At 36.4% G+C, this 27,771-nt stretch overlaps 3 protein-coding genes across 5 annotated transcripts in view; 1 reads left to right on the forward strand and 2 right to left on the reverse strand.

The window, feature by feature from the left end:
* LOC107040801 (E3 ubiquitin-protein ligase TRIM9) overlaps nt 1–11,864 on the reverse strand; it is a 91,854-nt gene extending 79,990 nt beyond the window's left edge. For both annotated transcript variants that reach the window (XM_015261064.1, XM_015261056.1), the window contains exons 1-2: nt 10,922–11,864; nt 8,355–8,636 (exon numbers count right to left, since the gene is read on the reverse strand). In XM_015261064.1, the coding sequence (XP_015116550.1) occupies nt 8,355–8,636; nt 10,922–11,413 (774 nt within the window). In that variant the 5' untranslated portion in view covers nt 11,414–11,864. The remainder of the gene's footprint in view (nt 1–8,354; nt 8,637–10,921) is intronic.
* Nucleotides 11,865–15,364: 3,500 nt separating this feature from the next.
* Nucleotides 15,365–20,887, forward strand: LOC107041651 (L-2-hydroxyglutarate dehydrogenase, mitochondrial). Of its 2 annotated transcripts, XM_015262302.2 has the most exons (9): nt 15,365–15,465; nt 15,547–15,807; nt 17,053–17,142; nt 17,634–17,835; nt 17,902–18,114; nt 18,817–19,008; nt 19,090–19,361; nt 19,448–19,627; nt 19,758–20,887. In XM_015262302.2, exons 3-9 carry the CDS (start codon nt 17,060–17,062, stop codon nt 19,951–19,953), a joined length of 1,338 nt encoding a protein of 445 aa, XP_015117788.1. In that variant the 5' UTR covers nt 15,365–15,465; nt 15,547–15,807; nt 17,053–17,059; the 3' UTR covers nt 19,954–20,887. The 2 variants fall into 2 exon arrangements, with proteins under 2 accessions (XP_015117788.1, XP_015117781.1); XM_015262295.2 differs by lacking the exon at nt 15,547–15,807.
* LOC107041682 (post-GPI attachment to proteins factor 2) lies at nt 20,172–22,858 on the reverse strand. The gene is made up of 4 exons (XM_015262339.2): nt 21,905–22,858; nt 21,561–21,807; nt 20,931–21,146; nt 20,172–20,858 (listed from the first exon to the last, which is right to left on the reverse strand). The coding sequence occupies exons 1-4, from the start codon at nt 22,094–22,096 to the stop codon at nt 20,731–20,733; spliced, it is 783 nt and encodes a 260-aa protein (XP_015117825.1). The 5' UTR covers nt 22,097–22,858; the 3' UTR covers nt 20,172–20,730.
* Between the last annotated feature and the right edge of the window lie 4,913 nt (nt 22,859–27,771).

The following is a 27,771-nucleotide window of genomic DNA, read 5'->3' on the forward strand; positions in this document are numbered from 1 at the left end:
CCCCCCCCCTCCAGCTCTCCCACACACCCTCATTATTGCTCCATTCGCGTTTACGTTAAAGGTGATAAGGCAGGCGCAAATGTGAAACGCAGTTGGTCTTATCAGTGAACATTTGAGGATAATCCCCGCTCAACTATCATAACGCAAAGTGTTTTCATTGTTAACGGGCCAAATGATAACAGATGGTTATTCGTTTTTATTATTTTCAGGGGGGGCGGGGGTTAAGTTTTTTTCTTCACAATGGCAACAGCCAGCCGGAAATGTAAATTGTCTGGGGCAATTTCGGAGCGGAAAACACATTCACCCTGGAGGCTGCCAAACAATTCCTGTGGTCTTGCAGAAACCGATCATCTCTGTGCTACATTCAAGGTTTAAACCGAGGAGATGGGATATCGCTTGCTCAGCCAGCTGAGATACTACCCAGTACTCAACCCACCGTAACTAATTACCATAATTATCGAATCCTACACACGGGGCGATTCCCAGTCTGTCCGTTTACCTCGAGAGCCCTTTGTTCCGGATGAAATCGAGTTTTTTTTTGCGAGAATTGGAGAACAACGTTTTTTCTGGTAATTTCGGCTGTTGAAGTAATTTTATTACATTTTTTTGGGAATGAAAATTTCGTTATCAGAAAATTTTGATGATTGAGCAATTTTCATTGTTTGTTTTCGTTGATAAACTCGTAAATGAATAAATAGATGGCATACGATCTTTTTGTAGTTTATAAAATTCGAGGTAAATTGTTTGATAAGTCCCTCTGCACTTGACATCATTTCGCAAATATCTCTTTATATAATGAAAAAATAAGGAGGTTTAAAGATTCAGGAGATGCCCCTGATTCGGATCCTTACTGTGACCCTAATTCTGACCCTTATCTGTGACCCTGTTGATGCCACTGAGAATGAATTATTATCTCTTTAATATGTTCACATCTCTGTAGGTTCATTTGGGGGTCATATAGGGATCAAATTCCATGGGGATCAAATCCTTAAAAAAAATAATGAGAGTGTACCGCATACTAATCTGTGTAAATGAATGGAAGAATGAATGGTTGAATATCACGGCAAAAAGCGTTGGTCAGAGTCGTTTGTAAATAATAAAAATCTCAATTTTTCAAAGGAAATTATTCTACCAATTTTTTTATATAATACGAATACCTAAACATACCGAAGAAGATCGTGGAGGGGGGGGGGAGCGAGCGAAGCGAGCTGGAGGTGAAGCCCTCTCGGGGGTGTCGAGCGAAGCGAGCAGGTGGCGAAGCCCCCTAGTTTGATAAATAATCGCCAAGTCTTTGTCTACAGACATGAATTTCCGTCTCAATATCCCGAGAGGTTCCTCCCCTCAAACCCAATACATTCTAATTACTGAGAAAAATCTAGTGACTGAAAATTTTAGATGATTGCAGTACTTAATTATTCTCCAAAACTCAAAAATTTCATCTAGATTATCTCCCCGATATGAAATATTTTTAATATTACAAAAAATGTATTAACGAGGAATTTCACATAATTGCGTTATTCAATAACCTTCCAAAAGCACAAGAACTTCAACCAGATTATTTTACAAATACCCCAAAAACTGCTGGGTTCAGCACGTCATGATCTCCTAAAAACCTCTCTAGGAATTCCCTAAATTTCTTTACTCCCCGACATTTACAGAATAATCTCCAAGTCTTCCCCTGTACAAAACTGAATCATCTCCATTCCGAGACGTCCCTCATATCCTCAGCCTCCTAAAAAACCTCACACCACTCAATTTTTCCCAGAAATAAGGCTGAGTTGTAGCCTCCGCGCACTGGCTAATTTAGCCAGCGCTGCCTGTCATCTACGTTAATTACCAAACTATGGAAATGACGTCGCGATCTTGCGGGTTTCGTGCCAGAACTGTTGCTCGAGCATTGCTACCAAGCCCGATATACATGTATACGTATGAAACATCGGCCTGCAACTTCTCTCTCGGCCGGAATTAATATGCGACATGTGCCTCCCGGCTAGCATATAGGTACCACGAACTGTGCTTCACGAACCACTTGGCACTTTGACGGCATAAATTTGTGAATCGTATTCAACGAGGGAATGCCCAGCCAGGTGACTCCAAATCGTACTCCTCCATTTTTACCCCATTTTCAACGTAACTTTTTTTTACTAATTCCTCTTTTCATCAGAAATCTCTTTCTCTTCAAATTTTTTTCAACGTTCACTCGCTCTGCATCCGGTGCGTATCTGGGGAATAGTCTGTGAGACATATCGTAATGGCTCAAAGGAACTTCACTGTTCCGACAGCGGTAAATTGGCCTCGACGATAATATACTCTCTTGGCGAATCAAATTTACTCTAGTCGAACAAATTTTTCTTATTAAGAGTTGAGAGTCAAAAGAAGGAGTATTCGCTTCAAAGACCAAACAAAGATTGACAGGATGAAACGTTGTGGATGATTTCATTATATTTATATGCATGAGGAATTAGTTGGCCATTTTTCATGTCATGCTGCATTTTCCTCGACTTTATTATGCATGACACGAGCTAATGCAACTCCCGAATTGAAACGTTGAAGAATTAAAACTATTCGAGTATTTCAGTGCTGGATCCTGACATTTTTCGGAATCGCACAAATTTTATATATTATGTTGTGCAAATTGAATAGAAATTCTTGAAGATAGATGTCTTTTCATATTTTTTTTAAACTTCGTGATTTTGCAGATAATTTATGAATTTTGCTGTGAATATTTCTCAAGATGGTTCTCCCCCTTTATCATATATATTCATCTCTCAATTATTCGAAATTTCCCAAATTTCATCCAGATTATTTTCCAAATAATTATTTAATTTGAAATAATTATTTGGTTCAAAAATTGAAACTATTCGAATATTCCAGCGCTGGATCCCGACATTTTCCAGAATTCCACAAATTTTATCTATTTTTTTTTGCAAATCAAATGCAAATTCTTAAAAATGAATGTCATAAAATCATTTTTACAGGCCCTGCAGTTCATTTCGCCAAAAATCTTTTCATACCTTTTTTAAAGTTTGTGGTTTTGCAGATATTTTCTGAATTGTTTTTGAATATTTCTCAAGATATTCCTCCCCAATTACCAGATAGATTAATCTCTCAATTACTAGAAATTTCCAAAATGTCATCCAGATTATTTTCCATATAATTATTTGAAATCAAATAATTAAAAGATAATTACAAAATAATTACAAAATTATTTGATAATATTCCCCATCATGTTGCACTTTCTTCAACTCAATTATGCACGTCAGAAGCCAATGCAACTTGAATCGTTCAAAAATTTAAACTATTTGAATATTCCAGTGCTGAATTTTCCCGGTCGCGAGAAGATGAGAGATACGTGAATCCATAAATTGTGGAACTAGGGAAAATAGCAGAAATTGATCCACGCCGCAGCACCACCCAATCGATTCTTGATTAATTAAATGCTGAATAATTACTGGTGCAGTGTGTCCGCTCCAAACGACCCGCTGGTGTTCAAATAACTCCATGTTGATATTACGTGTTTACCGGGGGATAATGAAAGTCTAGCGATTAGGGAATTAGGTTGAATGATCAATGGTCTCGGTATTGCAGAATTCCTCAATCATTCATGATATTTTCCTCTCCAGGGCGTACAAAATTGTCATGCAATGCATTAATTTTACCAAAGAAAATTCGGAGAAAACATCTTTCGAGTCCATGCATGCATTGTCCTCCAGTTATCAGTCTCCAGTGATCGAAAGGCATCGACAGACGGTGCATTATCCTCGCGATTGAAATAAAACTCGGAACCTCGCGTAACGAACCCCAATGACTCCATAAACCCAGAAAAAAATGTCTTCATCAATTGAGGCAGTCACGAAAGCCTGCGATTTACCCGAGATACCGAGTCCCTGATATGACTCCTAAAAACTCCATCAAACGCAATCACCCGGGTATCAATCACCCATTCAGCTTAATCCCCTCGTTACCTGACACTAAACACGAGAAGAACTTACAATTGTAGTATGGCCACTCCAAGTATTACTACCAATTAGTCGGTAGTGCTCGCGGATAATCCTAGGGTTTGCAATGCCACCAGAAGCCTGTGGGCTCGGGATGGAGGGAAATAGCGGTCTGTGTTTGCATCGCGAGGAGAACTGTTCAGTGATGTTGATATTTTTTTCAAATTTCGCATATTCAATTTATATTATTTAGAGTTATTCCCTAAATCAAATCTTTTATGAAGTTCATAAAATTCTACTGAAAAGAACGTCTCAATTATTTTTGTATTGTCCAAATTTTAATGTAAATTATTAAGCAAATGTTTCAGAATTTATCAGTCTCAAAGATAAATGTCATGAATTTTCTTTATTCCATAAAATTCTACAGAAAAAAAAATCGGATAATCTCTGAATCTCGTTGCTTTTCAGACGGTTACAAAATAATCTCAAATTATTATACGTAAATTCTATTACTAGAAATATTAGGTAATTGTCGCTCCTAATTATTTTTGTCATTTCCACAAGTTTAATCTCAATTATTCAGCAAATATCTCAGAAATTATCAACCTCAAAGATAATGTCACAATTTTTTTTACAAAATCCCATAATTTTGCAAAATAATCTCAAAATCTTCCTCTACAAACATGATTTTTCTCCTCAACACTTCTCAAGATATTTCTCTCCTCACCCCCGAAAAATTTTTCTGATCGAGAAAAAACTATTCACCAACTTTATGCAATTCCATCTCACAATGAATTTCCAGAACCCCAAAAATTAAATTTCTATTCCCGAAAGAGTCTACAATCGTCGTATAGGTACTTCAAGTGCTCCCAATTATTCCCCATCCCACTGGGATAATCCCAGAGCCTCCAGTGCCACCACCAGCCTGTGCACCCCTGGATACGTGGAAATATCGTTGTGCCCCAATGCAAACCGTTGAACGATCAATCACGAAATTGCCACAGCCGCTGGTGGCACAGAACACCAAGCACCGACAACTGCACACAACGTGGAACTTCATACTAGCATCAACGGGGGACACCAAGGGGATGGAAACAGGGGGGGGGGCATAGCAATTTATCAGTCTAATCGTGGGAGGAAGTGATTCGCCCTGCTGTACCAGAGAAAGGACCATCATCCACGCATAGGTGTAGGAGGGAGGACGGTGTTTGGCACGTTCCATATGCCCAGGATGCAACCAGGTGTTTCCACAACACCAGAGCCCCCCCTCCCCCTCCCTCCCACTTGGGGCACACTGAATTGTTGTTTGGAATTGAGCACCCACGCGACACGCGATATCACAGCTGTCGCTCTTACTCTGATCGACAAAGTTTTGAATTTTTCTCCCGAGTTTTTTGTGACTTCTCTGGTTTGAGGTACTTCCGGCCTCTGCGACACACCGGAAACTTTATATTCGCAACCCCTTTGGGGGATGAAAAGAAAAAGAACGGGATCGAACAATAATATTGAACGAAATATGTAGTTTTAATTGAATGGGCAATTTTTTATGGTTTTTTGCCGGAAAATAATAGAGCGTCATTTTTTCCTGATTTTTTTTACAACTGAATTACTTTTCCAACCGCCTGTATTAATCTCAAAATTGCTTCTCGTTCCCCAGGCCATTTTAATATTACATGCATTTTTGCTGTTGATGTCATTGTGGAGCATAAAATAGCTGAGAATCGCGAAATGGCCGGGAGAAGAAGAAGAAATTTTGAGATACCTAATTTTTTATATGTAATCATGTAGTTTAATAAAAAACAGTTGCACGGTTTTTTAAACGAGTTCATGAATGAAAAAGATATGAGATGCATTTCATCTATTTTCTGATATTGAGAAGTAAATAATTCCGAATGTTTTGGCTGACGTTTGTACCATTGCTCGATTCTCAAATTGTTCGTTTCAGTCGTAGGTTAATAAGAAAAAAAAGGTTTTGAACAATACCATGGGGTAAAATGTATAGTTCTACTGGATTTTAGTAACTGTTCATTGATCTCCCGGGAACTCTCATTTTTTAATTTATTTACCAGAAAAAAAATCGAGAGTCACTTCTGACAGTTTTTTTTTTAATGTAATCATGTATGAACACACCTATTTCACATTTATACAACTATATGATTTTTATATTCACTAAAATGAGAAATTGTTCGATTTTTTGCATATATCTATCGATGAAAAAATACGCAATGTTTCTCATATATTTCCACACACTGTAAAGCATCTATTCTTTTTCATCTGGCTTCATTTCCCCGACAATTTCATTCTCCTTATTATGACCCTTCATCTCCAGTTATAATAAAACAAGAGAAGTAAACAATTCCGAATGTTTTCACTGAAGTTTGTATCTCATTCCTCAAATTGTTTGTTTTTGTTTCAAAAGTTCAAGTCACATGTTACTGGTTTTCATATTTCTCCCCTATTTTCTTCCATCATTACAAAGTTGAATGTTTATTATTGACTCGTTTCCCTCCAGCAACTGCACTCGTTGCTGTTTACTTCTCTTGTTGATGAAACGTTTGATATCACAAGTTTACCCAACTCGTGTCTACTCGTCTTACTCAGCAAGATAATTTCGAGATAGCAGGAGATAACTCTACGGATTTATATATACCACTAGCCATGGGAAATATCACTTCGGCTGAAGGAGAAATATCTCTCGATTCGAGTTACTGATTGAAAGTAACGGGGGTACGTGACTCTCAGTGGAGGATAAACTTTTATCCCAGAGAAACAGTTTATGAGAATCTGATGAATAAATTTATTTAAACAGATTGTATCGAAGCCTATTCAACCTCAACATTTTTTTTTCGTTTTCATTCAGTCTAAATGTATTTAATAATTTGTTTTACAAACAAATTTTTTCTTCGTGCAAATAAAGACTTCATTTGGAACGAATGGATTATTTATTTTATAGAATCAGCGCATTTTCATCTAAATAAATATGATTTTATCAATGCCTAATCAAAATATTGTAGGAATGAATAGAAAAATTCCACATAAATTGTTTCATTCGATTGGAATTCGTAATTATTCTGCATTCATCTCTATTTATCCCATTCAAGCTCAAACCTTTTTTGTTTTCGTTTTCTGTCATTTCAAATATCTTTAACAATTTTTTTTAGAAACAAATGTTAGATAAAATAACCCGATAATTATTAACCGGAAACAATCCTTCATTTGGAAGCAATGGATCATTTATTTCCCAAAATCAACACATTTTCATTTAAACTCCCTAATTAAAATATTGTTGAAACGAATATAAAAACTTCAAATAAACTGTTTCATTCGACTCGAATACGCAATTATTCTAAAATTATCTCGCCATTTATTGTGAAAATATCTCTCAATATCTCTCCAATTCGCTGAGAAAGAAAATACATCAGAAAATGGTAAATTGTTTAATGTGATCCTAGGGCTCGTTATGCCTTCCCAGTTTACATGGCTTTATGTACTCAGAACCCGCAAAGGGGAGTTGCGTGTTTGGCGACTTCACGCGACCCCATTCAATCACAAATGTAGATTGTTGGATTAACGAGAGGAAAAAGAAATACTGAAAAAACATTCTCCATGAGTATAAAAAACTCAAATAAAACCCACAAAACTGCACAATAAAGCCTCAATAACGTCAGTGTAAATGCGCGAATTGATCAGCTAAGCCGACGTTGTCACGATTAAACTTTATCCAGCGTGAATTTACTGATTGTATATATGCAAGTGGGTGGACATGCAGTGTTACTGGGTCGATAGGGATGCCCAGTCGATAGTGCACAAATGTGGAAGATAGAATTTATGATCCGGCTATGCTCCAACGAATTTATCATCTCAGGCTTGGGTGCCATCAGATTGCGGTTTAAAAATGTCTAAATTTTCTGGTAATTTCGTACGTAATATAACTCGACATATCTAGCATGATAAATTACAGTGGAAATTTTATTAAAACTTGCATTCATTTTTCGGAAATTATGAGTTATTGAGTATTTACGTAAATACATAATATATAATATATATTATATAATGTATATAATATATAATATATAATATATATTATATATTTTGTCCCCAAAAATCGTATAAATTTCATTCAAAATATTTTGAAAATGTCAGAAATTATTAATTTTCGAACTGAAGATCATCATATATTCTATGTAATTGATGAAATTCCACGATTCAACAAATCATAGATAACATTAGAAAACTCATAAAACGTCCACTCAATTTTCCAGATATTACTCATGATTTATTGAGTGTTCACGTGTGGCATTCCCATTAAAAACAAATTACATACAGCTTGATTAATGAATAGATAAAAGAATGCTGTCAAACAAGAAGAAAATGATAGAAATATGATGAAATATTTTTGTACTGTGTGTCACTCACCTTTTGTGCTTTGCAGGCAGCAGCCAATGGCAGTACATCATGTGGATGGGCAGCATGACGATCACGTAGACAATTTGAGCACGCGGCATTCTTGCACAATGCACAATAGAGACTGACAGTCTCCCCATTATGATCACCACAAATTGGAGTACCATCAGGACCAGTGGGCCTACTACCTTTGGTATTTGATTGCCAGCTGGCTCGGGGTGGGCCCAGATTATGGGCAGCAAGGGGACCCCTCAAGGGGTGACACGATTCTCTGCATTGATCACAATAGAGTACCTGGAAATAGCCCGTAATAAAAAATACATTAGTTTTGGTTGTATTCGTTTTCAACATTCGTGACCTTAATTTCACTCCAATCACTTAAGACGGAGAGATAATAATTTATTGAATTAAGAATATTTGTCATGTGATTAAGAATATTGTTTTCAGAGGAAGTTTTTTCTTGCTTGAGGACTTGATGAGATTAAAAATAGAAAAACTTGTTCTTGAAATTTTGTCATAGGAAATATGAATGATTAATCAACATGAAACACTCCATTTTATTTAATTTCCAAGATGCATCGGAAATTTGAAGAAAGATTGGATCTTGAATTAAATTGTAACCGTCAGCGATTAAAATTGACATTCATTTAGAGCTGAAATTCCAAGAAATTTCTAATAGTCCACCAGTGAAACAAAACCGACGAAATTTCACCGAATAGTGAACCTTCAACTTATTTATCATACAAAACCCCAATTGATGAATTTTTGTCTCGTTTCGTGAGAGTAAAAATAGTGAAATTTCATTCTTAATTCGAATGAAGAATATCTGTTCTTGAAATTTTGCAATCGGAACTATGAATGATTAATCAACATGAAGCACTCAATTTTATTGTATTTCCAAGATGAATCAGAATTTTCAAGAGAGATCGAATCTTGAATTGAATTGTAACGATCAGCGATTAAAATTGAGATTCATTGAGAGCTGAAATTCCAAGAAATTCCTAATAGTCCCCCGTCAAACAAAACCGCCGAAGAAGCTCCACCGACTAGCGAACCCTCAACTTATTCATCATGCAAAACCCCAATTGATCTTCCCATTAGACATCACCACTCACTATCGCGATGTTCGCAAGACCCTAGAGCCTGGACGGGTTAAAATCGGCTCTCAGCCCATCCGCTAGAGCGGTTAAATAGAAAGCCAATTTAATTAGACCGTTCGTATCAGTATACCACCGCAGCAAGGGTCTCTTTCCTCGGCTTTAGCTCACCCCACCCGCTTCTTTACGAGCATTACCATCGAACCTGACGACTAATTGAATGAGCTGATTAAATAGCTGACCGGTCTCTTAATTCCAGAATTTCCCAAAAATACTCTCAACATCAGGTAAATATAAATCAATTAATTCCTCTGGCTTATCGATCCCTTCATTTAAATAAATTCTACTAAAATCAATGTTTCGACTCTAATTGGGGTCCTCTCCGAGGCAATTAAATGAACCAATTTGTTGGGATGAAGTAAACTATTAAAAAACAAGCAGCAATGCATAATTTCATAAACAAAACCCAGACACAACGATGACTATGAAAATTGTATCTGAAGTTGGAGATAATGAAAGCTTCTATTATCAAAATGTCGAATTTTGTGGAATTTATCTGCATAAACTGCCCCACAAGCCAGAAAAGAAATATCATTACCATAATAACTAATTGAATAAGCTTATTACATCGCTGATCACCTCTTAATTCCAGAATTTTCTAAAAAACATTCAACGTCAGTTAAATATAAATTAAGTAATTCTTTTGGCTCATCGAGTCTATAATTATTCATTAAGATAAATTCTAGAAAAATAAATGTTTCGACCCTAATTGGAGTCCTCTTCCAGGCAGTTAAATGTATAAATCTGTTGGGACTAAGTAAATAATTAAAATGCATAAACTGACTCACAAGCCAGAATAATTCTTCATTCATCCAAGGAAAATACCATTACCATGAAAACTGTGACTAACTAAATGAGCTAATTACACAGCTGACCATCCCCTCATACCATAATTCCCCTAAAATTACCCCCAACATCAATTGAATATAAATCAAGTTATGCTTTGGATTTATCGATCCATTTATTTACACAAACTGTATCAAACCCAACTTTTCGGTCTCATTTCGAGTTCTCCTCATAGAAATCAAATACATAAATCTGTTAGAACAAAGTAAACAATTAAAAACCAAACAGCAGTGTATAATTTAATAAACAAAAACTAGAAACAACGATGAATGGCCTCTGAAAATTGTGTCAGAAGTTGGAGATAATAAAATTACGCAAGAAGTTGGAGACAATAAACCCTCCTGTAACCCCCTTGACCAAATCCAAACAAACCAACCGATAATCAAAAAAAATTCCTCGTCCACCAAAAGGAAATTCCGTCGAGGACCTTTCAAAAATCTCAATTAAATACCGTCCCATAAATAACCGGATTTTCCCCCCGACATCAGCCTGCTCTGGAATTCAAGTCGCATGTGGGTACGAGAAATAGTCAAGAAGAAAAAGTACGAAAAGTAAATTTGACAGGATTGATCGTACCTCGCACTGCTCACAGGCGACGCTTGCCTCCCTCGGTTCACCCTCGCACATCTGACACTGTAGCCTTACATTTCTCGCCTCTTGATATTTCTCCACAATTCTCTGCATAGCCCGGTATTTCGGCAAATTGTGGGCACCGCCCTCATCGAAATAAACATTTTTGTGGCACACCGGGCACGATAAACACAGGGTACCACCTGATGGTGGAAAACAATTGCCATTGCCCGGTGTACCTACGTAACTTCCGGGTCTTGAGCTTGTTGATGTACTGCTGCAGACAACACCGGAGTCAGTCTCCGAGAGGATTGATAATTTATCAGCCTCTTGGTCGGAGCCTGGTGCATTTGAACAGTCGGTTGTTGATTCGGGGGGTGAGTCTGGTGGTGCCTGAAGATTAACAGCGCACGATAGGCAGAGTGCATGCCAGCATGGCAAGAGAACGGGATCTGAGAAGAGCTCTTTGCAGGACGGACAACGCAACTCGTCCTCCATTGTTCACGCCTTTTATGTATTTTTTCTTTACGAGGACGAGGCCTTCCCCCGGGGGTTCGCGAGGGCAGTGAAAAATTGTGAGCCGGGGGGAAAATTAACTCAGGTTTTTTCCTTCGCTTTTGGAATCCGCGGAATTCGTGGGCAGGCCGCGAATGCACGTGGAGGTCGGCCTGAATTCGGATCCTGCGTGCAGTGGCCTTCTTACGGACCGGTTGGGGGGGGACTCCGTGGGAATGCTGTATCACGAGGTCGATTCCGGGATCTATTCACTTTTAATATTCATCGGGGGTTAGTTTTCATGCACTTGTCAACACTCATTGGACACTTTCACGTTATCAACCGGCACATGTCACTTGGCATTTTTGGTGTTTACATTTTTGGGGTTGTTGAGGGGGCGGTGACACTTGGGGACACTTGCACCGGGTTTTTGTTGAGAGCCAACACAACGCGGGACACGATGTCAACTGCGAACGCAGCGCAGCTGTACTGGAGGAGCGCCGGGGCCGTCACTGGGTTGACTGACTCCCGGTAGAGAGTCAAAGAACCGTCGCGCAACACCGCCACGCACCGCACGGCCGCGCAGGGGTGGAATCGCGGGGCGCAGTAATGGGGCACCTTTACGGGTTCTTTATTTTCTGCTTGATTCTCTGTTTCTGCATTTTTTGTTCTGCTGGATTTCTTTCAGGTGTAAATCACTTCGTGAGGGGTCTTTTTTTGGGGGTAATTATGAGGGTTTGGAATTTTTTGGGCGAAATTTAACGGGTTTGAGAGGATTTCTGAGGGTTTTAAGGAGAAATTATGTGAGAGAAGTTGAAAAATTGTTTTTGCATTTTACGCTGGGTTTTGAAAAGGACAAATGTTTTTTGAATAAATAATAACCCTAGTCTAAAGTAGAGGGGGGCAATGGGGCACTGTCACTATTTCTTTATTATTTATCTGATTCTCGATTTTTTATTCTAATAGATTTTTCTCAACTCCAAATCATTTTGTGAGGTGTTCCATTTTTTTTCGGGTTCAATTCTTAGGTTTTAGAATTTTTTGGGGGAGACTTAACGGGTTTAAGAGGATTTCTTCGGGTTTTAAGGAGAAATTATGTGGGAGAAGTTGAAAAATTGTTTTTGGATTCTACATTAATACAAAGGGATTTTTAGATGGGGTTTTGGAAAGGACAAATGTTTTTTGAAAAAATAATTCAAATCTAAAGTTGGGGGGGAAGGGGGCAATGAGGCACCTCCACTATTTCTTTATTATTTACCAGATTCTCGGTTTTTTTATTCTAATGGATTTTTGTCAACTCCAAATCATTTTGTGAGATGTTCTATTTTCAAGGTGAAATTATGTGAGAGAAGTTGAACAATTGTTTTTGCATTCAACAGTTTTTTCGAGTAAATAATAATCCAAGTCGAAATTAATGGAACCGGAACTTTATTCTTCACTTAATTTTGTTGTTTTTGGGGTCTAATAGATTCTGTTTTCAGTTCTAATGAGCTTTGAATTATGAATTATCCAATAAGAGATTTTATTTAATTTTTTTTTGTATTTAATTCTCATATTCGCTCGAGATACAGCGGAAACCACGGAATGGAAAAGAAATTGAAAAATTATTTATGAATTCAAATTCAATAGGAATTAAATTCTTGAATATAATTTAAAAAGAAATAAATGTTTTTTGAGTAAAGAACAATCCCAGTCTACTTTCTCGGTCACTCTAAACACTAAAATTATTTATATTCCTTACAAAAATCTCGAATGCGTGCTCGAATGCAGCGGAATACGACAAGATTTCTTCAGTTCTTGCAGTAAAACCACGTGAAAAGAGCTAAAAAAAATTCTATGAATTCAAGTTCAATAGGAATTGAATTTTCAACTACGATTTAAAAAAGGAGTGATGTTTTTTGAATTACGAATGATCTAAACGTAAATTCTGGGTCATCCCAAACACTAAACCTATTTTAATCTCGTTGCTAGAATTAGGATGACATCAACTGAATCCAAAATTAAATCCACGATGTAACTCCCTGGCATTTCCATTAAACCAACTAGAGTCCCCCGAATTTCGTGACACAGAGTCATTAGAAAAAACACACAAGGAAGTGCATAGTGTCCAGGGGGGCTGATGCAACAGTCCTCGTCCCTGGAAATTCTCATCTCTTTCTTCAAGGTGACGGCGAAGCGGGAAACTAGTTTGTGAAAGAGAAAAAGAGTCGGCAAGAAGGATCAAGCACGTGGGGGCAGGGGGCGATGCGAGCTGAGTGGCGGGGAGAGGGTACAGATGAAAAAGAAGCGATTGTGATGGTCGAAGAGTTGCGCTGGGTCAGGATACAACGAATAGAACAAGGGGAAACTCATGGGTTTGAACACACATGGAGCGTTTGTAAAACGAGTCCAGGTGCATTTTTATAAAAAAAAAAATATCACGGATGCAGCCGTTGTCTCGATTATCCTTATTAAAAGGAACATCTGACTATTCATGGACGATAAATCTGTCGAGCCCAATCAATGAGGATTATAAACCTATCGCAGGTTTTTTATTTTCGATTTCACAAAGAAGAAAAACATTGAGTTAAAAAAGTTTAGAAATGAGGATTTTACACAATAATTTTTTTATTTTGCATCTCACAAAGAAAAAATATTGCTTTGAAAAAAATGTGGAAATTGGGATTTTTAACAATCATTTTTTTATTTTAGCATTTCACAAAGAAAAAATATTCCATTGAAAAAAAATGCGGAAATTGAAGTTTTGCGTGACGGTTTTTAAATTTTGAATTTTGCAAATAAAAAAGAGTTAAAAAAATCGGGAATTGGGATTTTACATAATTATTTTTTATGAATATAAAAAATTAATGAAAGATATGAAAAACGTAAATTTTTTAAAATTAGAGTAAAATTTAATTTTCTTCCTTTAACTTGATTTTTTTATCCAATTGTCTTCAATTGGATAAGTACTTATATTTCATCATTTTGTCCTTCAATAGAAAAATTCATGCACCAATCATAATTTTTTCATTGAATTTCTCCCCGCGCTCGAACGAATTATCAATAATGCATATGTAATGAACAACTAGCGTGTCAGCGCGTGTTTTTGATCCCATGTAGTTGCATTAATGATGATCGTCGTCCCTCGGAATCCCTAATCATTCAGGCTTCCAAAGCCCTCGAATTGCTCTTTGCAGCGAATATTTCAGGGCATTACTCGGCTCATTAGGATCGCGGCTTGATCCAGGCCTCATTTTCCGAATTTCACGTTGGAATTAATCGGAGGAATCCTCGATGAAGCTATCTCTATTTCATTGAGGATTACTCGATGAGGTAACTGAATTAAAAATATAATTTGCGGAGAATTCGTTGATTGATTATTAATTAGCTTTTTGTATGAAAATTTTCAATTGCATAAAATAATGAAACATAAAAAAAATCCATTTCAGCAATTTTTATTTTCCTGGATTTATTTTTATTCATTTTATTTTATTTTTATTCACAAAACCTTTTGATGTTGAATAAAAAAAACTTCGGATAAAAAGAGGAGATGAAAAAAGTTCATCAATCCATTCCTATAAGTAATTAAATAATGTTGATTAATTTTTTTATAATGAAAAAAATTATTTACGAAAAAACTCAATAGATGGCTTTATTTTCAATGTTGAATAGAAAACAGAAGAGACGAAAAAATGTAATCAACCCACTCTTACAATTAATTAATTCATAACTTATAAATTAACTAATTAATGAAGCACTGATGAAATTCCTTTAATTTTCATTTTCAACAATGAGAAAAAAATTATGTTAAACCTTTGTCCTAGAAAATGAATCAGTACTATCATGATCACTATTTCAATAATTATCAATGATCCCTCAACACACTTATCACCAGAGACTCTCTCAAAAGATAAAATAGTTGAGTATAAATTCTCGGAGGCGCCACCTCCTCGGCAATGCCCCAGTAGCATCTCTCGTTGTGACAGGGTCACTTCATTACCCCAGTGATTTAATAAATTTCCTCGTAGAATAGTCCTCCAACCTGTCTAATCTAATCAGTGCATCACCCAGACCCCGTAAGTCTCCGATTACCATTATTATCAGAAAATAGTGCATCCACGGAACAGCATGAGCAAAAAAATATTCTCGTTATCAAGTGGGCGTAATAGGCAGCTGTTCCCTCGCACTACCAACGGCGCAAGCGCGAAGGCAACGTCAAAGCTAGCCCGGGTGTTACAAAGTTTTCCACTTGATGAAATTAATTTGATTGAATGTTGAGACGTAACGGAGTTTGAAATCAACTCGGCTGCGTTTGCAATCGAGGGAAATGGTACTGTCGAGACCTTTGATGCTGCTAATGAGCGATCAAACACGTGCAAATACACATGACACGTTTTATAGGATGAATTTGTGAGTGGGTGGGTGCAATTATCGAAGATTATTTGTTTATCTGAATGGAGTTGATTCAGATGATGAGGAGTTCCATTTTTTGAAGATTTTCCCCCGAGTTTTGGGATTCAAGTGCATTTTATGCCCTTTTATTATTGTTGGGAATGAAAATTGAATGAAAAATAGTGACACGTATTCTTTATTTGAATTCTTTAGATGAATAGTCAAGAAGTTTTTATTTAATGTTCCTAGTTTGCCATTTTATGCAATATTTTGCATGATTTACAATTTTTATGAATTTAATTCTTTCTCTGAATGAAGAATTAAGTATCGACTATTTATCATTCAATTTTCGCATTCCACAATTTCATTCAATAAAAAAATTCTGTGCATAACCCAACGGACTCCGCATGAAGTTTTTCCATTGTTGCTTCCGAACGGAAGCATTGCAATCCTTCGATTTTCACATTCTCTAATTTTTTTTAGTTAAGCATTTTAAGCCAATGGGTTTACTCTGAAATTTTTTCCGTTGATTATTTGAAACCTTTAGTAAAAGAGTTTAAAGGTTTTTTCTCGAGTTTTGAGGTTCAATTGCATTTTAGCCCCTTTTATTATTGTTGGGAATGGAAATTGAATGAAAAATCGTCAACACGTATTCTTTATTTGAATTCTTAGATGAAACGTCGAGAAATTTTTATTTCATGTTCCTAGTTTGTCATTTTATGCAACATTTTCCATGATTTTCAGTTTTATGAATTAACTCTTTTCTCTGAATAAAGAGATGATGAGGAATTGCATTTTTTTATTTTAATTTTTCGTTGAGTTTTGGAATTAACACCGATATGTTTCGTGATCTTGATTTCGATGAATAGTCTATAAATAAGTATCCAATTTTCGCATGATTTGTCGAATTGTTTTATATGTATTTTCTATTCCCATAAATGACGAAAAGTCATGAGCTATAAGCGATTGATGTCATGAAAAACATCACAAAGCCTTTTTCCATTTTCCATCGACGGTAACTACCGATTGTTCCTTATTCTCTCAGAAGAACAAAATAATTTTTTTTATCTGAATAAAAAGATTTGTAAATCGTTGAAATGGAAGCGTTACCATTTATACCATTATCATCTCCTCGTGTATTTCATTCGAAAAACTTCAACCCCATGAAATTGCGCACGAAACGTCACAATTTGTTCGCCCCAAAAAAAAGTAAAAATGTGAGTTATTTTACAAATTTTCAAAGTGATGATTTTATTCCTACCATAATCAAGATTAACCATGGCTGTGAGTGTCGTGAGATGCCTGAACAAAACACGTTTGAACCACATGGGCCTGATGTACAGAAACGCATGCACCTCAAGGTTAATATCTCCCTCAATCAAAATACTTTTCATCACTTGTGTGTAAAGCGAAATTTTACGTACGCTCCGCGTGCGCAAAATCCCGTTTCACACATTGCGATGAAAAATATCGTTCGATACTCATGGGAAAAGTGTTTTTTAGCTTGTGGGATTAGGGCAGGGTGGGGTAAAACGGACACTTTATACTTTTTTAAAATTATTCATAACTCAGAAACAAATTGATCAATTGAGCTCAGTTTAGGCTCATCACAAAAGGAAAGAATTGTTCTTTGCAATGAAAAAAAATTATTCAATTTCATCAACATTTCAACCCGTCATTAAGATTTGAAAGAAGTCAAAAGTGTCCATTTTACCCCAACCTCCCCTATCACTCGCCTTCGGCTCGTGCTATGAACCTCCCACGAGCCAAAAAACATTTTTCCGCACTTGTATCGAAATGTACAATAAAAGATTACAAAATCCTCGAGTAAATTGTCCTCAACGACTTTCAGTGCAGATTCCAGCGAAACTTACGATCTAGTTGTAGTTGGGGGTGGAATTGTCGGTTGTGCAACGGCACGTGAGATGTTGGAGAGGCACCCCCAGCTCAAGATCGCGATTGTGGAGAAGGAGAGTAAACTGGCAATGCATCAGACCGGCCACAACAGTGGGGTTGTACACGCGGGGATTTATTACACACCTGGCAGCATGAAGGTACAATGCAAAATGATACTTTATCATGTTGCAATGACCGATAATAAGTTGCGATGATTTATGCAGGCGAAAATGTGCGTTGAAGGTCTCAAAATGTCGTACGATTACTTTGGGAAGCATGATATACCGTATAAGAAGGTCGGGAAGCTAATTGTTGCGCAGACACCTGAACAGGTGAATAGGATCGATGAGTTGTATGAGCGAGGGCTCAAGAATGGAGTGCCAGGGCTGGAGATTATCGAGAAAGATGGGATTTGTAAATTTGCTGAAAAATGCAAGGTATTTTTTAAAATTTATTCTTGAAGTACTATTGTGAATAGTTAATTACGTTTTTTTCGACATTGTTTTTTTATAAAAGAAACGGGAATTATTTCCACTCTTGAAGTTGTTATTTTCTGCATCAAAGCGATGAAATTCTGATGAAATTCTGAACACGAGAAACATTATGATTTCGGGAAAATTGATTGTTGTAAATTATCACAATTTTTTAATCATTTCATTAATCTTCTCTGAAAAAATGATTTTTTTTAGATTTGTAAAATATTTTTTAACGATTCAAAATAGAGAATCAAAATTAAACTTTTAGAGTTTCAATCATAAAAATAAAAATCCGTTTGCAAATGTTGAGGAGGAATTTAAAAATCCAAGGGAGATATCAAATTGTTCATCAAAATTTTCTATTTGGTAAAGCGAAAGCTATGAAAAGAGGTCGTCATGAAAATGACGAGGAACTTTATTTAGAAACTATTGCAATTTTCAAATTATTTACTTAATCCCCAGCCAAAAATAGTCATTTTTTTCTCAAAACATTTGAAAAAATTCAGAGTTCTTTCATCAAGATTTTCTTTTTTATAAAACGAAAGCAACAAAGAAGCAATTAAAATTCTCCCAAGTTAAACAATATTCAAGCTGAATTATCTTGTGTCCTCCCTTCCCCATCGCCTAATAAAAAATCCAATTATCTTCCTGCAATAATCAAAGGGCGAAAAAGCAATTTGGTCGCCATCCACTGGAATCGTCGACTGGGGAGAAGTCTGTCGTTTCTTCGCCTCGGAATTTGAAAAAATGGGTGGAAAAGTTATTCTAAACCACGAAGTAACTGGTTTCAAGGAAACCAGTGAGTCCAAAGGGGCCAACAATCTATCCCCAATATCAGTTCTGTCAAAAAAAGCGGTAAATAGTGCTCCCCCACTGTTATTTTGACCTGTGAAATCTCTAGTTGCATTCACCAATGTTTACCCCAATTTTTCCAAGACTCTCCAAACAAAGTATGTCCTCACCTGTGCTGGTTTACACTCAGACCGTCTGGCAGTGATGACAGGCTGCGACTTGAGCCCAAGAATAGTCCCCTTTCGTGGTGAATATCTCCTCCTCAACGATAACAAAAAACACCTGTGTTCAACAAATATATATCCAGTTCCTGATCCAAGATTTCCATTTCTGGGGGTGCACTTCACTCCGAGAATGAATGGAGACATTTGGCTGGGACCCAATGCTGTTCTGGCATTAGCCAGAGAGGGATACAGGTTACTTATTCACTGTTACTTATTTGTAAGGAACCAAGGGAGACGAATTGGGTAATTTGTGCCAATGAAAAGGCTCGTGTTTTCAGGTGGACAGATGTTAATGTGAAAGACTGCATTGAAATGGCCAAGTTTCCAGGACTGTGGAAGCTCTGCTTTCGATTTATTGTTCCCGGTATGAAAGAGGCTGTTAAATCTATTTTTTATCCACTCGCTGTCAAGGATCTTCAGAAATTTATGCCTGAGATGAGTTACAAAGATGTCAGAAGGTTCGTATCTCTCAGAATACTCAATTAATCACGAGATTTGCAGGTGATTTCGCAAATTTAGTATTTACCTTCCCTTGAGATAGTTTTCTTCTGATGAAGTAAAATTGCAATTGAATTCTGGGACTTACAGAGGACCTGCTGGTGTCAGAGCACAAGCTATGGACAACGATGGTAAACTGGTTGACGATTTTGTCTTCGATGGGGGAGTAGGTAGCATAGGGAGCAGAGTCCTTCATTGCCGAAATGCTCCATCACCCGCAGCCACCAGCAGCATGGCCATTGCCAAATATATCTCCAATAAACTCGAAAAAGATTTTTCATTCTGAGGTGAAGGCTTTGAATACTCATTTAGACGTGAATTGTTGAATTGTGGTTGCAGAGTTGATCTATTAAAGCTGATGTTTTTTTATTGAATCCCAGGAATTCATCATTTTTCCTCGTGATTTCACTCAATTAATTTAAATAACGAAATATCAAATAAGGTACTAAAAAATTAAAGATTATTTAACGTTTTTCCACGAGACCAATTGTCAACGTGAGGAATTTATTTTGTTTGATGCTGATAATTTTCAATGAATTTCATTAATTTTTCGTGGATTCCATGATTTCAATCAATGAATATAGATAATGAGATGGTAAATAATCCTATATGTGTACAAAATTCATTATAATATTTTTTATTGTGTTTGAAGCTAATGTTTTTCAATGAATTCAAATAACAAGTTTCTTAAAAAATTGCGGGCCATGTTCCGATCAGCTGCAGTCATCAGTGAAGGATATTTAAAAATCAATAAAACATACCAATTTCGAAAGAATTGCACGACGATTCGAGCAATTAATATCTAATTAACAAATCAAAAATAGAAAAAACTCATAAGTCATTCATAAAAAACGATATTTTCTCACTATTGTTTCAATATTTTGAAGAACAGCGGCCTTACCAACTGAAAATTATTACAAGACGAATAACAAGATAACAAGTTGTTAGCTAATCTCATATATTTAAAAAGTCATCACAAAATCTGGCACGAGTCCATTTCTGGGCGTAAAAAATACATCGATCCCTCATTCATTTCGTAGTCATATATACAAATATTAACAAATTAAACTATTCTCACTCCCCTCGTTGATAACAATAGGCTTCTGCCAGCAAAGTCCCAGGCTGCTGTCACGTGGAAAGCCATGTTGGTCAGCACAACCATGTACTCGAACAGAGCAAACATTGAATACACTGAAAATAAATAAACAGAATTCACAGAATCACAATTACGGTTTCTTCATGACAATGTCAAGTGCAAAATACCGAAAGATTCGCAATATGCATTGTGTCTCCAGAAGAAATAACAAGCCATGAATATCGAAAAGATGTTGAGAGTCATTGCTCTCGTCTTGAGGACATACGACCTCAGTTCATTAGCATCCCTCGACGCGTGTCTACAATTTTTCTCAATGTAAATCGACAGTCCCATGTGGATCAGGGACATAATGAGAAAAGTGATGAAGGAGAGTTTATGAAAGGCTGAAAAAAAAAACAAAATCATGGGATTAAATGCGAAAATTTAATTAGCAATTACTTATCAGAATAATAAACTCCACCCTTGATTTAAAGCTGAATAAAAATAGAATCTTTTCAGCATCAAGCAAATAATCTAGGACTTTATCTGTAATGAAAAACCCACTGTATATTTTTGGAGAGAAAAAAATGACTCAAGGGCTTTTTTGGGGAAGAGTTGTCATCAAATCACACATCTCTCACCCCAAATTTACGCAAATATCAAATAAACATAATTAAATAAACATTAAACTAAAATCTGAAATAATTTCCTTCGCCTCTGTTTCAATCAGTCGACCAGTTATCACACCCTCTGATTAATATTTACTAAAACAGCGAAGAAAATTATTTCAACAACATTGAACAGCTTTCTTCAATTACCATAATTTTCACTGGAAGTCCAAAAGCTTAAAGTCACCAATGATATATTCTCCAGGGCGTAAGCGAACAATGCAGACCTGCTGACCCCCTCAGCCCACTTATGAACAACCTCTTTGTAATAATAATAATACATAGCGAATACTAGAAACCTGTTGACAGCCTGCAGAGCAATAGCTATCTTCCAGACATCCTTCTGAGGTTTATAATTCCCAATAGCTGCTGATATTGATGGTAAGAAGTTGTAAACCTGTCTCGTCCCAACAAAACCATAAAAACAATTTAAAAAATTCATTTTCGAGAATTCCAACACCTTAATCAACGCCACAATCGCATAATTCCATTACCTGGCAATGGGTGGACGTAGCATGCTCGAAATTATAAGTAACAGACCACAATATGCAAAATACAAAGGCAAAGAATGGTAGGGAAACTGTGAACCACGCCAATTTCGAGAAAGAAATAACAATACGGTAATTTGTGCTGTGATCTTCCCCAATTAGTAGAGTGTAATCAGATTCCCCTCGTATTTTATTCATTTTTCACTGTATAAAGCTGAAAACGGGTAAAATCCGAGACCTGCAGCTCCAGGGCCTCAGAAATTCACTCCAAGTTCACTTTAAATTCACTCTTCCCAATAAATTACTCAATTAAGTAATTAAAATCCGTTGATAAACTTCCCATCACACGGGAACGTTTCACTCCGAAATAATCAATTGCACAACTAAAAATCCCCTCACTCCATTCACTCATGTTTTCCCTGATCTCTCGGTCACTAGAATTTCATTCGTCTCTCATACTTCCGCAATTGGAATTTTTTCAAGAATATTAATGATAATGATTGCACAAGAGTCAATAGTCGAGTGTCGAAAAATTAACCTCCAACAACTGCCAACAACACGTCCCTTGTTGTTATTTTATCGCACGTTATGAGCTCGCCTTTTTGTCGTGAGATGGCAGCACCGAGCGGTGAAGAGAGTTTGGCTCCGATAATCAGCTGTTCCGTTTGTTTGCTTACAGACCGGAGTAAAATCGTTCGACTCTGTTGACATATTACTACAATTACAGATTTAATCACTGAGTGATCGTGCGTATATTGATCCGAGGGTTCTGTAAATAATTAAACTTCGAGTGTTTGTTTGGTGGGACGATTTATTTGTCGGTGAGTGCTTCCAGTGGGTTTACGCGGAGTAAACCAGTGATAGTGAGGTTATTCAGTGACTCTGGGGGATTTAAACTGAGCAATCAACCTGGATAAAGTGATTTACGGGAGTGCTGAAGGGCTTGGATCGTCTCTGCGCTAAAATGTAAGTAATGGCAGTTTAAATTAATGGGGTACGGGTTGATTTGAAGGAGGAAAAGGGGAGCGAAGGGGGATTTTTGAGTTTATTGGTGTTTTCATTGAGTGAATGATGAGAAATGACCATCTGGAGTGTGATAGGAAATCACGAGGCTATTTTTCAATTGTAAAAATCACGAATTGATATTATTCTCAAGTCGCACAATATTTTTTTTTATTTCCAATGAATGATAAAAAGAAATGGAAATAAAATATTAAGCAGTGACAACCAACGAAAAATAGTGTCTGGGGGTTAATTATTTATTAAATAAATATAGTGCTGAAAAATAATGATCAGGAATTGTCTATCGACGACTTAAACTATCAGTTCGTCACATATTCTATTCTCTACTTTTGAATTAATCATAAAAATTCCATTTCCATGCTTTAATTGCTAATTTATGGATTGAACTCGTAAACAAAAACTTACGATCAATTCACTCGAGCATAAATTCCGAAATGATATGCACGTGGCACGTGCAGCCAATTTCTCACCAATTTAACGCTGCACTACATCACTCAGCAAACGATAAACTTTTGGCTATACATTTCGCTCATTGCGGTCGTAGGTACCACTGCCATCGGTTTCTTCGGCTCTTTTTCTATTCATCTTACCGGATCCTCTGTTCTCCATGCCAAATCCAATACTTTACGTTCCGAGTGCAACCAGTACTGCGTATCAGGTGCAATCGATATATTGGGGAAAGTCAGAAATGCCTTGTGTTGCCAACTGTTTGGGTATCTTGCACTAGTAATCTGCGATTGAAATCACGGGGGTATTTATTCTGCATACATTACGCTCGGGCTTGTGAGGGGACTGCTCTAACATCGTGATTCGGGGGATTTATGTCATTGCGGGGGAACGATCGGTTGTCTCTGATTCTTGCGTTTTATCGGGCGTTTTGATGTGATATAGTCTCGGTTAAATTACAATTGGACAATTTCTGCATGATCGTCATGTAGAAATTACTATTTAGACATTTTCTTTGGGGATTTTTTCAGCAGAAACATTCATAATAATTGTCATCTGTTACAAGAATTATTCGTCAAGAGGAAAATTTTTTATATCAATTTAAAATTTTGTTTGGATTGGACAATTTCTATTTTATTATCATGTATGCATTGCTATTTCGACATTTTCTTTAGGGATTTATTCCGCAGGAATATTCATGTAAACTGAGATTTCCTGTGAGGAAAGGAATAAATTTTCGTTCTCGATAAGAGAATTTTGCAGAATTTCCAATTTCAATAAATTCAAATTCCTATAAATTTATCTGTCGCTTGATAGTGGAAAGAAAAATGTAAAAATGTGAGGAAAACAAAGTGTTATGAAGCCCGCAGCAGTCCTCTAGATATACCTCGCAATTAACCCAATTAATTCTCCGGTCATAAAATCTTTGAGATCTAAAGAGTCGAGCTCGAATAATCCAATAAGAAAATTGGTAATTGCATAAAACTTGGCAAAGTATGCAGCACTTGCATTATTTTCCGCTCGTATCAATACCTCAACATGCATTTAATAACTATCTGGGATGCTTGGCGCCTCTTCGAGCATCATTGGCCCAAGTTTAAGGCAGATATAGCATTCACGGGAGTTCTGCTTACACACAATGATCGTATGTATATTACCGGGACCATTTGCTAAGTGCTGAAACGGTTTTTGCTCGAGCGTGATGTGTCTCGGGGTCGTATGGTTCCTACAGATGGGATATATTAACCGAGAAGTGTGTTGGCTTCGGTTTTACTCGACGTGTTTAAAGTCGCCAGACGCATTGCGTCGAATACTATGCCAGAAAACTCGGCAATATTTTACGGAGAATTTATAAATACGTTATTTTCTGTCTCATTGTTCATGAGTGCGTTGGGAGAGAGTGAAATTGTTTTAAATGGAATTGAAAAATTTATTTTCCTTTGAAACTCATATTTATTACAATTGTTTCAGAACTTTATCAATTTATCAATTCATCCATTTATTAATTTATTCATTTATTCATTTATCAACTTTAGCCCTTTTAACTCCTAGAATTCTTGTTTTTCAATTCACGAAATAAGAAACAATTGTGGCATTTATCATCAATTTTTTCATTTTTCATTCGTGAAATAATTTCAATTTGTGTGAAAATTGATGAATTGTCAATCCACTTAGCTCCCCTGATGCTCTCGATGGATTTGTCAAGATTCTTTCATCATTTGTAGCACAAAAAAATTCAAATACTGTCGGCCAATTTTTCCTTTGACAATCAGATCCCATTTCACTCTGGAGAGGTATTCCAATTTACGTAAAAGTCCATTCTCCAATCCATCTATCAATTTGCATGTCTCCACCGTTGAGTTCCTACTCCAGCAACGGAATGAGCACCATGTGGCGGATCGTATTATTGACACGACCCACCGGTGTACAACTCTGCTCTATGGCAAGCGTCTGGATTCATATAGAACTGTCAATTATAACCGTAACCAGTGTCCTTGAGAATCATTTGCAGGAGTTATTTATATCTCGTTTGGAAAAATGTCCTTATTGTGGTGGGAACAGGTGCAAGATCGAGTTTCTATAGTGGAAGAGATCACTTTGATGAAGGAAATGAGATTTTTTACAAGTTGGCAATTTCTTTATGAACTTTAGAATTTTCTTCATCTTATTCGCATCAAATACAAAGTTTTTTAACCTAAACAGTTAATTAAAGACTTCATTTACATGGAATTATTCTTTGTTTGCGTCCAATTAATTATTTTTTATTCTAATATATAATTTATTTAGAAGGAGGGAATTATTTATTTCACAAAATTGAAAAAATATTGTTGAAATTAATAGAAGAATCTGAAATAAGGAGTTTTATTCGATTGAAATGCGTCATTTTTGTGGGTTTACAATTGTTCCAATTGATTTTATTTATCAAGATCGTGTTTCCGTAGTGGGAGAGACCAATTCGATGAAAAAAATTTGGCGTCCTTCACAACTTCTGAATTTTTCAATAGATTTTTTGCCGTTCTATTCACATCTAATGAATAGTTTTTGGAATATAAACCATTGTTTTCTCGCTATAAATAAAAATTGAATACTTCATTAACATCTAATCATTATTTAGTTGCGTCAAATGAACTGTTTTTTAATTCTAATGTAAAATTTATAAGAAATATTTGTTCTATAAAATGAAAAAATATCATTAAAATAAATATAAAAATCTAAAAAAAGATGTATCAATTTTAGACAAAAAAATATTTCTTCAAAAATCACTAAGTTTCGAGGGAAACTTTCTTGATTGTCAACAACTAAATTGATTTAACGCATTAGAGATCTCTCGCGAGGAACTTATACTTCGAAATATTCCATTCTCCTCTAAAAATAAACCTATGCCTACGCTTTGATTGTTTCGAGCTTTAATTATTGTCACTCCGCCTCATCCCTCAATCGAATGTTTTCCAACCTTTTTTTATTCTCGTAATAAGGACGAAGGTCGTGGCATCAAACGAGGGGGCTAGCCTATATGCTTGACAATAGACGACAAGGCGCGTTGTGGCATTGAGTTGCGACACAGCGAGTGCTGCTGAAAATAAAAATTCACACATGCACTGATGGCTATCATCTCTTCAGTTACACCTGACAATTTTTCCTTTTTTCAGAGAGGGAGCATCATTACCGAATTGCAAATATTCCCCTTAATTTCAGGGAAATTAACTTCAGATCATCAAATTTGTCAATTAAAATCGCGTGAATTTTTTTTTTAAATCATAAATATTCAACGTCAACGTAGAAAACATCAAATATAATATATTATTCATAATTTTACTCTTTGATCGACTGTGGAAATTATAACTAATATACCAGGAGGACAATTCCGAAACGAAATTAAAAATTCAATCAAAAGTGAATTTATAAAAAATCGAGGATTTTTCCCCTTAATTTAAAAAAAGAGTGGCGTTGCCCCAGTTTTCATCGTGATGTTCACCAAAAAATGGTAACATTCTTCCATTCCAACATCTGCAACAAAGAACATAAAATATATCACGTTCATGCTTCTTCCTCCGCTCCTTTCTCCTGAACATAAAGAATGCAGGAATGAAGAAATTCATGGCTCCATCCTTCCGGAAGTATTTCGAGTGGGAAGTCACTTTATATGCATAAATCTGACGTCTCGATACATCCGCGCTATTTTACTCATAAATCACGCCTCCTGACACGGAAAAATCATTAGAAATATCCATTAAGGATATCCATGTATCTTTTACAGTTTGTTACAGACCGCAGTATAAATTCAACCATTTTTAATCATCAAATTTGTCAATTAAATCGCGTGAAAAAATTAAAGACTAATTACATTTTCCACAAAATTATTTTTTTGAGGATTCGTTGTTTATAAATGAATAATTGAAATTGTTTAAACATGATTTTTATAGTTCCTCCTAAGGAATCGTTAGTTCGTCGTTTGTTCGTCCTGAAAACACTGCTATCATCTTGGATAATTGCAATCTTTAACTATTTTCTTTTAATTGATTATCACTCAATTTAAAAAAGCGCCACACGCGCCACACGCATTTGGTAGTGCTGCGGTTGTACTGGCAGACCCATATATAAATTTTGGCGTGTGACTCGCTGCGCATGACAAGCTGCCTGTGACACGCTGTGCATGGCACACTGCGCATGTCACGCTGCGTGTGAAACGCTGCGCATGCCATACTGCGTGTGACACGCTACGCATGGCACGCTGCGCACGGTAATGCGAACAGTCACGCCGAAAAAAAAATGAATTCCCACCGCTCGAGAAATCTCCCGAGAAAGGTCATCTGTAGGCCTCAGTATCTCGATAAATCGTTAATGGATCTGATGGAAACATGACACCCCATCGAACGGGAGGGGCGGGAATAGGGGGGGGGGGG

Source organism: Diachasma alloeum, unplaced genomic scaffold (assembly GCF_001412515.2).
Source record: "Diachasma alloeum isolate Michigan unplaced genomic scaffold, Dall2.0 Dall_scaffold_00179, whole genome shotgun sequence".
Lineage (NCBI taxonomy): Eukaryota > Metazoa > Arthropoda > Insecta > Hymenoptera > Braconidae > Diachasma > Diachasma alloeum.